This window comes from Drosophila suzukii, chromosome 3 (assembly GCF_043229965.1).
Source record: "Drosophila suzukii chromosome 3, CBGP_Dsuzu_IsoJpt1.0, whole genome shotgun sequence".
Lineage (NCBI taxonomy): Eukaryota > Metazoa > Arthropoda > Insecta > Diptera > Drosophilidae > Drosophila > Drosophila suzukii.
The window spans coordinates 75,227,194-75,239,512 of record NC_092082.1 but is presented as its reverse complement, the minus strand read 5'-3'; the positions used below and the strand labels follow the sequence as shown (position 1 = coordinate 75,239,512).

The 12,319-nt window shown below is 45.2% G+C and overlaps 4 protein-coding genes across 7 annotated transcripts; 3 read left to right on the top strand and 1 right to left on the bottom strand.

Annotated features, from left to right (window-relative positions):
* The first annotated feature begins 98 nt into the window (after positions 1 to 98).
* Positions 99 to 2,684, top strand: sav (scaffold protein salvador). Of its 2 annotated transcripts, none has more exons than XM_017068912.4 (3): positions 99 to 1,014; positions 1,345 to 2,274; positions 2,344 to 2,684. In XM_017068912.4, exons 1-3 carry the CDS (start codon positions 218 to 220, stop codon positions 2,402 to 2,404), a joined length of 1,788 nt encoding a protein of 595 aa, XP_016924401.4. In that variant the 5' UTR covers positions 99 to 217; the 3' UTR covers positions 2,405 to 2,684. The 2 variants fall into 2 exon arrangements, with proteins under 2 accessions (XP_016924401.4, XP_016924397.4); XM_017068908.4 differs by having other exon boundaries at positions 100 to 1,029.
* A 2,699-nt stretch (positions 2,685 to 5,383) lies between these two features.
* Ctns (lysosomal cystine transporter cystinosin) lies at positions 5,384 to 7,450 on the top strand. Its single transcript, XM_017068915.4, has 7 exons — positions 5,384 to 5,498; positions 5,575 to 5,671; positions 5,730 to 5,912; positions 6,019 to 6,379; positions 6,636 to 6,924; positions 6,981 to 7,083; positions 7,248 to 7,450. Exons 1-7 carry the CDS (start codon positions 5,420 to 5,422, stop codon positions 7,342 to 7,344), a joined length of 1,209 nt encoding a protein of 402 aa, XP_016924404.4. The 5' UTR covers positions 5,384 to 5,419; the 3' UTR covers positions 7,345 to 7,450.
* Positions 7,451 to 7,774: 324 nt separating this feature from the next.
* On the top strand, positions 7,775 to 12,249 carry p53. Of its 3 annotated transcripts, XM_065865988.2 has the most exons (9): positions 7,775 to 7,880; positions 7,941 to 8,255; positions 8,618 to 8,737; positions 8,806 to 8,842; positions 8,904 to 8,930; positions 10,724 to 11,033; positions 11,102 to 11,351; positions 11,411 to 11,838; positions 11,899 to 12,249. In XM_065865988.2, the coding sequence occupies exons 1-9, from the start codon at positions 7,837 to 7,839 to the stop codon at positions 11,919 to 11,921; spliced, it is 1,554 nt and encodes a 517-aa protein (XP_065722060.2). In that variant the 5' UTR covers positions 7,775 to 7,836; the 3' UTR covers positions 11,922 to 12,249. The 3 variants fall into 3 exon arrangements, with proteins under 3 accessions (XP_065722060.2, XP_016931580.4, XP_036673972.3); XM_017076091.4 differs by lacking the exons at positions 7,775 to 7,880; positions 7,941 to 8,255 and adding an exon at positions 8,319 to 8,478; XM_036818077.3 differs by lacking the exons at positions 7,775 to 7,880; positions 7,941 to 8,255; positions 8,618 to 8,737; positions 8,806 to 8,842; positions 8,904 to 8,930 and adding an exon at positions 10,520 to 10,656.
* Positions 8,928 to 10,382, bottom strand: Gr94a (Gustatory receptor 94a). Its single transcript, XM_017076092.4, has one exon. It carries the CDS (start codon positions 10,161 to 10,163, stop codon positions 8,949 to 8,951), a length of 1,215 nt encoding a protein of 404 aa, XP_016931581.4. The 5' UTR covers positions 10,164 to 10,382; the 3' UTR covers positions 8,928 to 8,948.
* Positions 12,250 to 12,319: the final 70 nt, after the last annotated feature.

The window sequence follows — 12,319 nt, the reverse complement described above, 5'->3', positions numbered from 1 at the left end:
ATATTTCTTGATTGAAAAACTAATTAAGATTTTAACGAAAGTAGGAGTACCCCTTTTTCGCCACACGAATACCCCAAATTTCTCAGCATGCGATAGTATCGATAACTTTGAGCTGGCCACCAGCTGAATAACAAAAAAAATTGACAATAGCATAAAATTAGCTCGGATATGGACTAAAACAAAGAAGGCGAACCGAGATCTGAGGTCCGAGATCCGCATGAACTATCTAACGATTCTGCTGTGCAACCGAAAACCGACGATGCTCTCGCGCCGGAGCAAGGAGAAGTCCCAGTCGCACAAGGAGGGCGTGGTGGGGAAGTACATGAAGAAGGACACGCCGCCGGAGATCCCGGTTATCAATGTGTGGACCACCGACCAGCGGGCTAAGAAGAAGTCGCTGCAGCGATGTGCGAGCACCTCCCCCAGCTGTGAGTTCCATCCTCGGAGCTCGAGCACCAGTCGGAACACCTACTCCTGCACGGACTCCCAGCCGGACTACTACCATGCTCGGCGGGCTCAGAGCCAGTTACCCCTGCAGCCGCACTCCAATCCCCACTCCTTGCACCATCCCTCCCATCCCCAAGTGCACACCCACCCTCCGCTGCCGCCTCACCAGTTCCGTGCCAGCAGCAACCAACTGAGCCAGAGCAGCAGCAACTATGTGAACATCGAGCAGATCGAGCGGATGCGCCGTCAGCAGTCGTCGCCTCTGCTTCAGACCAAATCCTCGCCTGCTCCCGGCGCTGGGGGATTCCAGCGCAGCTACTCCACCACCCAGCGGCAGCATCATCCCCATATGGCCGGCGCAAGCTATGATGGGGATCAAGGCCTGCTTAGTGCCTCCTATGCCAACATGCTGCAGCTTCCTCAGCGGCCTCACTCGCCCGCCCACTACGCCGTCCCACCGCCCCAGCAGCAGCATCCTCAGGTCCACCAACAACACGCCTCTACGCCCTTCGGCTCTACGCTGCGATTCGATCCGGCTGCCATGTCCATCAGGGAGCGACAACCAAGGTACCAGCCCACTAGGTAAGCAGCAACCACTGCTTGACTAATTAAGGTTCAGAAAGATCAGGTTGCCCTTGGTAAAGATGCTTTTGAATAAATAGGATGAACAAGACTCGAACCGAGTTTCCTTACTGCATTACAGCAAATTAAAATACTTCTTAGAAAATAATTAAAGGAAAGAGAGTTTTAGTTTGAAGTCACACAAAACAGTAATCAATTTGTCTTGAAATATTTTTACATTCTGTAAGGTCTGAAAGAGGAATTTGAGCAGGTAGTGTTTAGATTTAATTACCCATATGAACTGTTTTTTCAAAGCCACCTCTCCTCCTTTCACAGGTCTCCAATGCACCAACAGCAGCAGCTGCAGCACCAGCAACTGGCGGCACACCTGGGCGGCAGCTACTCCAGCGACTCGTACCCGATCTACGAGAATCCTTATCGCGTCTCCTCGATGCGCGCCACTCAGTCGCAGCGATCGGAGTCGCCTATCTACAGCAACACGACAGCCTCATCGGCCACGCTGGCCGTGGTCCCCCAACATCACCACCAGGGTCACTTGGCAGTGCCATCTGGAAGCGGTGGAGGATCTTTGAGCGGCAGTGGCCGTGGCGGGAGCTCTGGCAGTGTTCGAGGCGCCTCTACCTCAGTGCAATCTTTGTATGCCCCACCCCGGACTCCACCCAGTGCTGTTGGGGGGACGGGGGGCAGCGCCAATGGATCGCTGCAGAAGGTACCATCACAGCAATCGCTCACCGAGCCTGAAGAGCTGCCGCTGCCTCCCGGATGGGCCACACAGTACACGCTGCACGGCCGGAAGTACTACATCGATCACAACGCCCACACCACGCACTGGAATCATCCCCTGGAGCGCGAGGGGCTGCCGGTGGGCTGGAGGCGGGTGGTGTCCAAGATGCACGGCACATACTACGAAAATCAGTACACCGGGCAGTGCCAGCGTCAGCATCCTTGTTTGACGTCCTACTACGTGTACACCACGTCAGCGGAGCCGCCAAAGGCCATAAGGCCCGAGGCATCGCTCTACGCTCCGCCCACCCATACTCACAACGCTCTGGTGCCGGCAAATCCTTACCTGCTCGAGGAGATCCCCAAGTGGCTGGCCGTCTACTCGGAGGCGGACTCCTCCAAGGACCACTTGCTGCAGTTCAACATGTTCAGCTTGCCGGAGCTGGAGGGCTTCGACAGCATGCTGGTACGGCTCTTTAAGCAGGAACTGGGCACCATCGTGGGCTTCTACGAGCGCTACCGGTGAGTAAGCGACCACCTGGCTGTATGCTCCGCTCTAAAAAGCAACTTCTCTCTTGTTACACCTTTCAGTCGCGCTTTGATACTCGAGAAGGCCCGACGCGCCGGCCAGAACCAGAATCAGAACCAGTGACCAGGTGACGACTGAATCCGACCACATACTCGCCAGCAGCTATATATGTAGTTTATAGTGTCCTGCAATCGACCTTTAACTTATTTAACCATCGACTCACAACATATCAGTGCCTTTGACAAGACTAAACGAGGAGGATGAAGCCAAGCCAATCCATGACAGTTCGAGTGCCTTGTTTTAACGTAGAAATGTGTAACGTTCTATATACCCTTTATTGAGATTTGAGCTTGGTGTTCGTTTTATAAAATGTGCAAATTAAACTGGTTTACTGCTCATCATACTCGCCAGATGCAATCGTAATCCACGTGCAACGTGAGCCCCCACAGGTTGTTGTTCAAGCGGAGTCGGGTTCTCCCCCGGATGTTTTGGAAATTGAACCCCGATTTGTAATTAATGGCCAGCAGTTGGTGGCCAAGTTTTACTTGGCTTGGCAAATATTTCCGAGTTCCATGCCAAGTTTTCGATTCGCTTGCAAAATTATGCATTGGGCACAAGTGGATCGTGGTTGATTCTGCATCAGCAAAAAAAGAGCCAATAGAAAGTGAATCTTGTGTTTGTTTTTGTTTGCTTATGCTTATTTTTAGTCTCCCATGGAACGCTCGTATACCATTTAGTCGAACTTGATAATTCAAAGACATTGGCCCTTATCGAATGCTAATAAAACTTTACTGTTTCTCTTTCTGCAGGTTCCTCAAAATGTTTCTTCTGTTGATAAGAGGTTTCAAAAAGTTGTGTGAAATTCGCTATACCCTAGTTTTTTTAAAAAGTAAAATTTACATATTTGTTGCCTATCTTTTTGCCTCTGTTAAATTTTAAAAAATTTGTTTCTAGGAATAGTTTATTGATAATGACTTATAAAAATACGAACGTTATTTTTTTCACTAATTCAAAACTTTAACCTAATGATCATTTCAACCGTAAATAAAGATTCTCTCACTTTCTTTTTTTTTTTCTTTAAGAATCATAGTTTGTCAGGATTTCATGTCAGAGTAGAATTCCAGTTAATAATGTCTCTCAGGAAATATTTTCTTTTACTAATATTATTTTTGTTCTTTAAAAAATTCTAGTTTTTCAAGATTCACTGTCAGATTAAAATATTAACTTTTAGTTTATTTGTCTCATTGTAAACAAAAAATATTATTTTTTTCTTCAAAAAATTCTAGTCAGAACAAAATATGCTCTATTGTTATCCCACACACGCCGGCATTTAACCCATTTTAAAACATTGTAGCTCAAAACAAAGTCGTTCATTTTGGAAACCTGAAAAGAGCTGTCAACAATTTTGGTATAATCCTACTGAAGTACCCAACTTTCGTCTGATGGGTTCTCAAGTGCAAAAATCAAATATAATAAAACATCAAGACGACGGCGATCCGCTCTCGCTCCATTTGTTGTTGTTGTTGGGGGCCCGCTGCCGACGTCGACGGCGACTGCACCGCTCCAATATTTAAACGGCTCCATTGAATCGCGCAGTCAGTTGCTGGAGAGTCGCCATCGGTTCCAAACTCATTCCATTTCATTTGTCGCCTTCGCCTTACCCGTTTAATCGTCAGTTAGACACATTGTTTAACTTTAATTTTAACGTGAGTGATGTGGTGTGATGTATACCACTTGGCAAACAGTCTGTTCTGAGCACATTATCTTTGTTTCGACCAAATCGGGCGGAGAATACATATGTTTTTGGTTACCCGCAGAAATCTACGCACTGCTTTGCTTTCCCAGATGCCAGTGAAAGTTCTTATCCGGCTGAAACAGACTCAAAATAGTGGTATCTCGTGCGTGGAATTATGAATGAACGGCTGATATTTAAACAATTGGCTTTTCCAGACGTTCTTTGTCGGAATTAAACTGAAAGTGTTTATAAAAATAACCAATAAAGAATGATAGTTCTTCTTTTTTATGTTAAACATTGTGTTCAACAAGCTCAAGTTACAGCCTTATATGATATCCACACCATTAGGCAATAAAACGAGTTAATTGTTATCTAAGAAAAATTGAGATTTCTACAGCAATAACGGGATATATTTTCTAATCTGATATTAGAAACCACTTTTATAGTATCAAAAACCTTAGGCAATAAAAAAAGTTTATGGCAATCTGAGAAAAGAGGAGATTTCCACAGTAAAAAAGAGAGCACTATAAGATAAATGTTAAGTATCTCACATTTTACTTGAATTCCTCTTCTAATGGACTTCATAGTTTTTTAAAAATGTCAAAACTTTGTGTGATTTATAGAGAACCAAGTCCATGGTCGGATCGTGACTTGCAATTACAATATTCCCAGGTTATCTGGCGTTCGCAGTGCATTGCCCAATCTATTGGTTATCTGTAACCTGCGGCACGGCATACTGCCGCAATAATTCGAATAAAACCGATTGACACTATCAGTTCCATTGATTGAGATAAGCCCGTTCTCACGCGGTATTTACCCTTCTTAGCAATCGCCTTGTCACGGCCCTCCCTTATAAACCATTCGCAATATAAATAGTCTGGAATCTTTTGTTTTTTATGAGTGGCCGACAAAGCCGTGTATTTCCTGCTGGGGTCCATATAAAATGAGTTTCTCGATCGTGTGCTGTGCAAAAGTTTGCTCTAATTGCAAAGTTGTAACATTGAGCGACATTTTCTGAAGGTTGCCGACTCACGCAGCAATTTTATCTCAACACAAATATTCTATAGGGAGCGTACGCGCGTAGATCGAGATAGTTAGGCACATACGTGCATGCATGTGCTATAAACTTTTTAGAAAAAATAAGAGACACTTTAAAAATAGAGGATATATTTTGAATTACCTTTTTTCAAGATTAGTACATCTCAATACATAGTATATTGCAAGTCAATAACTGGGACACTAAACTCAAATTTGCCATTAAGTGGAAGGAGTTGCATTCCAGACTCCTTGGAATTAATTCCCCTGATTGTTGTCAATTGGTCAATTGAAGTAATTCACGTTTAAATCAATACCATATATAGGGCTTCATTGAAGAAGATGCCAGCAGGCCTGGAAACTCACGCATGAATAAGAAGACAATCGAAACCAGAATGGATAGGCACGTAAGCACGTTCTACCTGGCTTTTCTGCTGCTAGCCACAGGTGAGACTCCCATTCCCGAGATCCAGTCGGATCCAGAAAAGGTGTTCGATAATGAGGGAGTTTCTTCACCCCACAGTTGCCCTGGGAAATGCCCAAACCAGTCTACTCACCGTCGATTCCCATGACATCACCGTTCTCCTGAACACAAACGAGACATTTGTGGTATTCGCCAAGTGAGTTGCAATTGCAAGGAAACCAAAGTGATATCGAGTCATGAACCATATATTACAGCGGATTATTAACGACCGATGTGCAAGTAACGCTGGGAACGGATTCCGAAGATCACTTGGATCTGGACCCTGCGTCGTTTATCTATCCCGCCGGCGGTACCCAGAATCAGTCGGTGGTGATAACAGGCCGGATTGCCGGTTATGTCAAAGTAACAGCCGATAGCGATGCTGCAAACACAGAGATGTGAGTAATTTCTCGGAATATGCAGAGATAGTCCCATATGTCCTATAAATAAACCATATAATATGAATGATCGAAAACCACTCACCAAGTAATTCCCTTTCTCCAGCGTTAAGGACGTCTTTGTCCGGGTGACTGTGGCCAAATCTAGGGCCCTTATATACACCTCTATCGTTTTTGGATGGGTGTACTTTGTGGCCTGGTCGGTGTCCTTTTATCCCCAAATATGGATCAACTACCGCCGCAAGTCCGTGGAGGGCCTGAACTTTGACTTCCTGGCCCTAAACATTGTGGGTTTCACCCTCTACAGCATGTTCAACTGCGGCCTTTATTTCATCGAGGGTCTGCAGAAGGAGTACGAGGATCGGTATCCTTTAGGCCTGAATCCTGTGATGCTCAACGATGTGGTGTTCTCCCTACACGCCATGTTTGCCACCACCATAACGATTTTGCAGTGCTGCTTCTATCAGGTAATATTAAATGGGTGATCAGTGATTAATTTGAAAATAGACTGGGAATTTTCTGGAATCACCTTTGCCGCCAGAGTGACAACCATTGTCGAATCGAACTGTAATTAAGTACTAAAACACTAATTGGCTTTAATCAAAAATGGCAATAAAAATGAATCACATAGGATATTTTTGATAAGAAGTAAGATAAGATTTATCATATAGTTTACGCTATTTGATTTGCCTAAATGTATGATTTTTCATTTATTTTATGCAGAGAGCACAGCAAAAGGTGTCGTTCATTGCCTATGGAATTTTGGCAATCTTTGCCGTGGTGGTGATTGTGTCCGCCGGTTTGGCTGGAGGAGCCGTCATCCACTGGCTGGACTTTCTGTACTACTGCAGTTACGTCAAGCTGACCATCACCATTATAAAGTACGTGCCGCAGGCTTTGATGAACTACCGCAGGAAGAGCACTTCCGGCTGGAGCATCGGCAACATCCTGCTGGACTTTACTGGTGGTACTCTGAGCATGCTGCAAATGATCCTGAATGCTCATAACTACGGTATGAGCTAGTCCATCATCAACGACTTACAACTGAACTTGAGATTTGCTTTTTAGATGACTGGGTGTCCATATTCGGAGATCCCACCAAATTTGGACTGGGTCTGTTCTCGGTTCTCTTTGATATTTTCTTCATGCTGCAGCACTATGTGTTTTACAGGTATGAAAGAAAACTTAATCATAGGTGTCCGTCCTGAATTAATAATTAGCACATTTTTTTAAGAACAGTTTAAAGTTGTATCTTTCTTGAATGTTTTAGCAAAAATCAGTCACATTTTCATTGTAAACTTATCATCACTGTGCTGTTTGGCATTTCTTCCCCAGGCATTCGAGAGAATCCTCGAGCTCTGACCTCACTACTGTGACAGAGGCCCCAAATCGATCAAATGAGCCAAGTGATGTGACGACTGAGAAATATTAGAGCTGCAATATGTGTGCAGTTAAGACTTTTGTGCCAGTAGTGCTTTTTTGTACATTCTAGATTTGTAAATATATTTCTACGCCTTAGCTGCATAAGTTTAATATAATTGGTGTCTTTTATTGTTATATAACTTAAATGGGCTTAAAACCACAAATGAAATACGAGATATTTTGTATTTTAGAAGCCGTCACTGCTACGGAACACGGTCAGTGTCATTCAAGGGGATGTATAATGAAACCAATTGCTTATATGTAGCAAAAAATGTGCAAGCGATTAAACAGATTTAAATAATAATAAAATTTAAATTTGCCGCTAAATGGACAGCACTGTTTCAATTGGCAGCGATAGTTCCAATCGATAGCTTATCGATATCGGTAAAAAGTATGACAACTCTGGTCCACCACAAAAACAGCCAATTTTGGGAGAGGTGCCAACCCAACGCGAAATTTCTACACCTGCGAAATAAAAGTTTACTTTCCTTAATCCGCAACCATGGCACTCCAGAGATCCTCGTCGATTAGCATGACTTTCAACCAGTAAACAGAGCTGCGGTTCCTGTATTTATCCAATCCTCAAGCGGTGGCTCTTTCTTGCAGAAACAATGCGTTTGTTTCGCGTTCCGATAGTCAGACATTGCTTCTGGGAGCTTTCGAGGACTGCATGGAATTCATAGACCTGAACAATGAACTATTCCAACTGCTACCGGTGAGGTCCTCCAACAGTAGCAGCGGTGGCGGCGGCGGAGCTTCCGGCTTGCTGCAGAGTTTCGTGGCCACCGGTTGTCCCCACCTGATGACGCGTGTGATCCAAACACCCGATGGATCCCACTTGGACAACAATATATATGCAATCCCGGCTAATAATTGCGACGACAATAACAATGCACAAGCATTCGACAAAAATCAAAGTGGGTAAGCCATTTCAAACCAACGCGCTCGCAGCGATAACTATCGTCTACCACGATTGATCGCATTTCGTGGCGAATGGCACAATCGTAGAATCAGTGGCCATACATTTTTGTTGGTAGTTTTAAGCAATTAATAATATTTATCCCCTTTCTCCTGCCCGATCGATTGATCAGATAAAGCTGCCCGTTATGTATATATCACAGCCCATGTCGTGGCACAAGATCAGGTACAGCCGGGCCAAAGATTGCTACGGAGCATGCAGACCATGCATGAAGCAACACGCTTGTACTTGCATCATTCTGTTTTTTGGTTCACCTAGACAAGGCGGAATTTTTGTCTAATTTTCTTTTAATTTCACACTGCAGCACTGACTCCGAGGATGATGTCCATGTGGTAAACGAAGCCTCCTTAGGATCGGTCGATTCCGCTGTGGAGGATGCTCCGGCGGATATTGAACAGGCGGTGGGGGTAACAGGATCGGAATTGTGGGTATCAAGTTACAGATGGTTTGTACTCTTACTCACTATTAGCATTACTTTTGTTATTGTTCCAGGACCACCGAACCCATGGCCTTTCTTCAGGGATTAAACGTAAGTTGCTCTTCCTATACCAACCATAAATCACTAACTGTTAAATATTCTCCCCCAATAGTCCGAGAATCTGATGCAGTTCAGCCAGGTGGGTAAAATCTTTTATTTAGAGCATCTTAAAACGCTGCGAGAGATCGGCCTGCACCAGGATCAGCAGGAACATAGCCACCGCCGAGAAAACATTGCTGATCAGCCGCATGTCCAACTCGTATAAGCCCAAGGGCTTGATCTGGAACTTGGTCACCGTGACCAACAGGGTGAAGCTATGGACTGCTTGGCGGTAGCGACGGTCCGCATGCTGGAGATTCATTTCCTGGAGGATGACCGCCGATCTCCTGGTGGCGACCAACAGGTTGTTGCACAAGTGCGATAGTAGCGTAACCTCCGCCAGCGAGATGAGCAGAAAAACCAGGTTGATCAGCGATCCCAGTCCATCGTACGGCTTGCCCAAGATAAAAGTGTCCGCTATGGAATAATACAGACTGTAGAAGGCCACTGTAATGCCGAGCAGGTGGCAGATAAGCGACAGGATCATGGACAAGGACATTGGAGTCAGATACTTTCCGGAGTGCACATATATCAGCCTGTAGCGATAAGCCAGCTTGTCCAGTTCATCCGCGAAGGAGCAAAATCGTTGCATTCGGTAGTAACTAGTGTACAGCTTCAGCTGATCCTTTCTCTGTAGCAGATTCACCTCCTGCAACTGCAATTCCAAGCGGAAATTCAAGGCATTCAGCATTTCCTTCACCACAACCATTGCTCCAAAGTAGCAGTTGTTGAGCAAATTTGAAATAACCAAAGGAAACAGCCTGTACACCGTCCAGATCAAACTCATTTCCGGATGCTGCCGCCTCTGCTGCAGTATGAAGGCCACCTCGAGGGTCAAAGGAAACATAATCGTCTTTACCAGGGCCAAGGTTATGGACCTGTACAGCGACCTGCTGTCGAGGCGGAGTGTTTTCAGGGTATCAAAGAATGGAATTCGGCTCAACATTCTGGCCACATGATCACTGATTATCATCTGCGTCACATAGTTAATAACAGCCACCGTGATGTTCATATAGCTGTACAGAGTGATGGCATCCTTCAGGTTGATCTGGCCGTGGAGGTATTCCTTGTAGATTTGCCTCCCGTAAACCAAGCTAAACGCAATGGTCCATAGCAGGGCGTATGCCAGATATGCCTTCGAAAAGCGGAACCTTTGACGGCAATCAGAGCGATAGCGATTGGCCAGGAGTCCAAAGACGGTCATAAAGACTATCAGCGTGATCGTCAGAAATTTCACCATATGCCGGTGCGCGTAGTCGCTGGAAAGGTTCATTTTTCTCTTACAATTAATACAGACTGTGGCTCCATTTTTTATAGAACACCCGTTAATAACTGCTTAATTGTTTTCCAACTATCCAACCGATGCCATCTAAAGGACCTGTCAAGTTGGCCGACACTATCTGGACACATCGCGCAAGGCTTGTATTTCGCTGCCCGTCTAAAAACCAACTGAGCATGCGTTGCGTTGGCCATTAAAAAGAGCAGAGAAAAGCGAGCGGCAGGCGACATTCCACTTATGACTCAGCCGCTGCCTGCAATTTCATAAGAGCAACATGACGGCAAAACCTCACAGGGGTTTACTTTTAATAAGAGAAAGGGAACAGCACACTCTTATCTAGCCATTTGGCAGGGAACACTCCTACTTGTCGTCCCTAGTCATCTAAATTTGCAAGCACTTGTGAAACACCAGAACAAAACAAATCAACAGTCCATTTGTTATTCCAACAAGCAACGACATGAAGCTCTATCAGCTCTATGAGCGCAAAGTGTGAACTCTTGATTGGTTCCGGTTTAATTTATTATTATAAAAATGTTCTCTTTTTATTTTTTCAGCAATCCGTGCTGCGCGAGATGATGCTGCAAGACATCCAGAGCCAGGTGAACACGCTGCCCAAACTAGAAAACCACAACATTGGCGGCTATAACTTCAGCATGGTTTTGGACGAGCCGCCCAAGTCACACTGGATGTTCTCGGTGCCGCTGAACAAGCTTTACATCCGGATGAACAAGACCTTCAACGTGGACGTTCAGTTCAAGGCAAAGATGCCCATCCAGCCACTCAATCTGCGTGTCTTCCTCTGCTTTACCAAGGATGTCAGCGGTCCGGTGTTGCGCTGTCAGAACCACCTGAGCGTAGAGCCATGTAAGCGAATAAGAAAGAGCATATCTGTTTGCAATCTTTAACTTTTATTTATATGTATATACCTGCAGTGACCGGCCAAAACGTGAAGATGCGCGAGAGCTTGCTGCGCAGCGAGAATCCCAACAGCGTGTACTGCGGAACGGCCCAGGGCAAGGGCATTTCGGAACGTTATTCCGTGCTGATTCCGCTGAACATGTGTCGATCTGGCAACCGGAGTGCTGGCCATGTGCGCCAGACCCTGGCCTTTAAGTTCGTCTGCCAAAACTCGTGTATTGGCCGAAAGGAAACCTCCTTGGTCTTTTGTCTGGAAAATGCAAGGTGAGATTGGAGCAGGGGAAGAAAATAATATTTCCTTAATCTCGTGTTTCCTTTTGCAGTGGCGACATCGTAGGACAGCAGGTTATGGAAGTCAAAATCTGCACGTGCCCGAAACGCGATCGAAACCAAGACGAACGCCAAATGAACGGCAAGAAGCGCAAGTCTTTAGCGGACGTCACCGATGAAGAAGAGCAGGATATAAAGCCCTCGAAGATGCGTCGGCGCACCGTGTCGTACAAAAATGATATAAAGAAGGAGGAGACGGAGAGCAACGACAGCCACGACAAAGACACCAGTGAGCCCATCTCTGATTGGAACGTGTCGACGACCAAGAACGGGGAGTACCGCTTGGCCATTACCTGCCCCAAAAAGGAGTGGCTTCTCCAGGGCATTGAGGGTATGATCAAGGAGGCCGCGACTGGAGTGCTGCGAAATCCCAACCAAGAGAATCTGCGTCGCCATGCCAACAAGTTGTTGACCCTCAAGAGTAAGCAAAAGATTCGATAGATTGTGACCTGCGATCGTACTTACCCAAGTTTTCTTACAGAATGTGCCAATGAGCTGCCATGACTTTGGAGCTGACCAACATTTTTACTACTTTACACTGTGAACCGCCAGACACCTTTGAAATGTGTTGCAGATCTAAGGTATAGGTGTAAATCTCTAAGTTTGTATTAATCTTTGTTTGTTAGGCGTTTAACAGTGATATTCCTATGCGGTCTTGGCACGCACATAGCCAAAAAGAAAAGATTTTTATATTTTTTATATTACTATACTGCTGTTAATTTCAGTTATATGAAACTAAGTATTTATATGTAACACAACGAAGGAACTTCCCATACTCTGTACAAATAAGCCAAAAGTGAACTGATTAAAGAGTTGTCATGTTTTGCAAGCATATCCTGATCCTCGTCTCGTGGTGTACGCCAAGGCCCAGATCCTACTGTACTCCTACCTCGAAGCGCATG

Coding starts and splice junctions, on each gene's coding strand:
- sav (XM_017068908.4), top strand. CDS start 218: ATGAACTATCTAACGATTCTGCTGTGCAACCGAAAACCGACGATGCTC. Junction 1,030..1,344: donor CCAAGGTACCAGCCCACTAG/GTAAGCAGCAAC, acceptor CTCCTTTCACAG/GTCTCCAATGCACCAACAGC. Junction 2,275..2,343: donor GGCTTCTACGAGCGCTACCG/GTGAGTAAGCGA, acceptor TACACCTTTCAG/TCGCGCTTTGATACTCGAGA.
- Ctns (XM_017068915.4), top strand. CDS start 5,420: ATGAATAAGAAGACAATCGAAACCAGAATGGATAGGCACGTAAGCACG. Junction 5,913..6,018: donor GATGCTGCAAACACAGAGAT/GTGAGTAATTTC, acceptor CCCTTTCTCCAG/CGTTAAGGACGTCTTTGTCC. Junction 6,380..6,635: donor TGCAGTGCTGCTTCTATCAG/GTAATATTAAAT, acceptor TATTTTATGCAG/AGAGCACAGCAAAAGGTGTC.
- p53 (XM_065865988.2), top strand. CDS start 7,837: ATGGCACTCCAGAGATCCTCGTCGATTAGCATGACTTTCAACCA. Junction 7,881..7,940: donor ATTAGCATGACTTTCAACCA/GTAAACAGAGCT, acceptor TCTTTCTTGCAG/AAACAATGCGTTTGTTTCGC. Junction 11,839..11,898: donor CAAGTTGTTGACCCTCAAGA/GTAAGCAAAAGA, acceptor GTTTTCTTACAG/AATGTGCCAATGAGCTGCCA.
- Gr94a (XM_017076092.4), bottom strand. CDS start 10,163: ATGAACCTTTCCAGCGACTACGCGCACCGGCATATGGTGAAATTTCTG.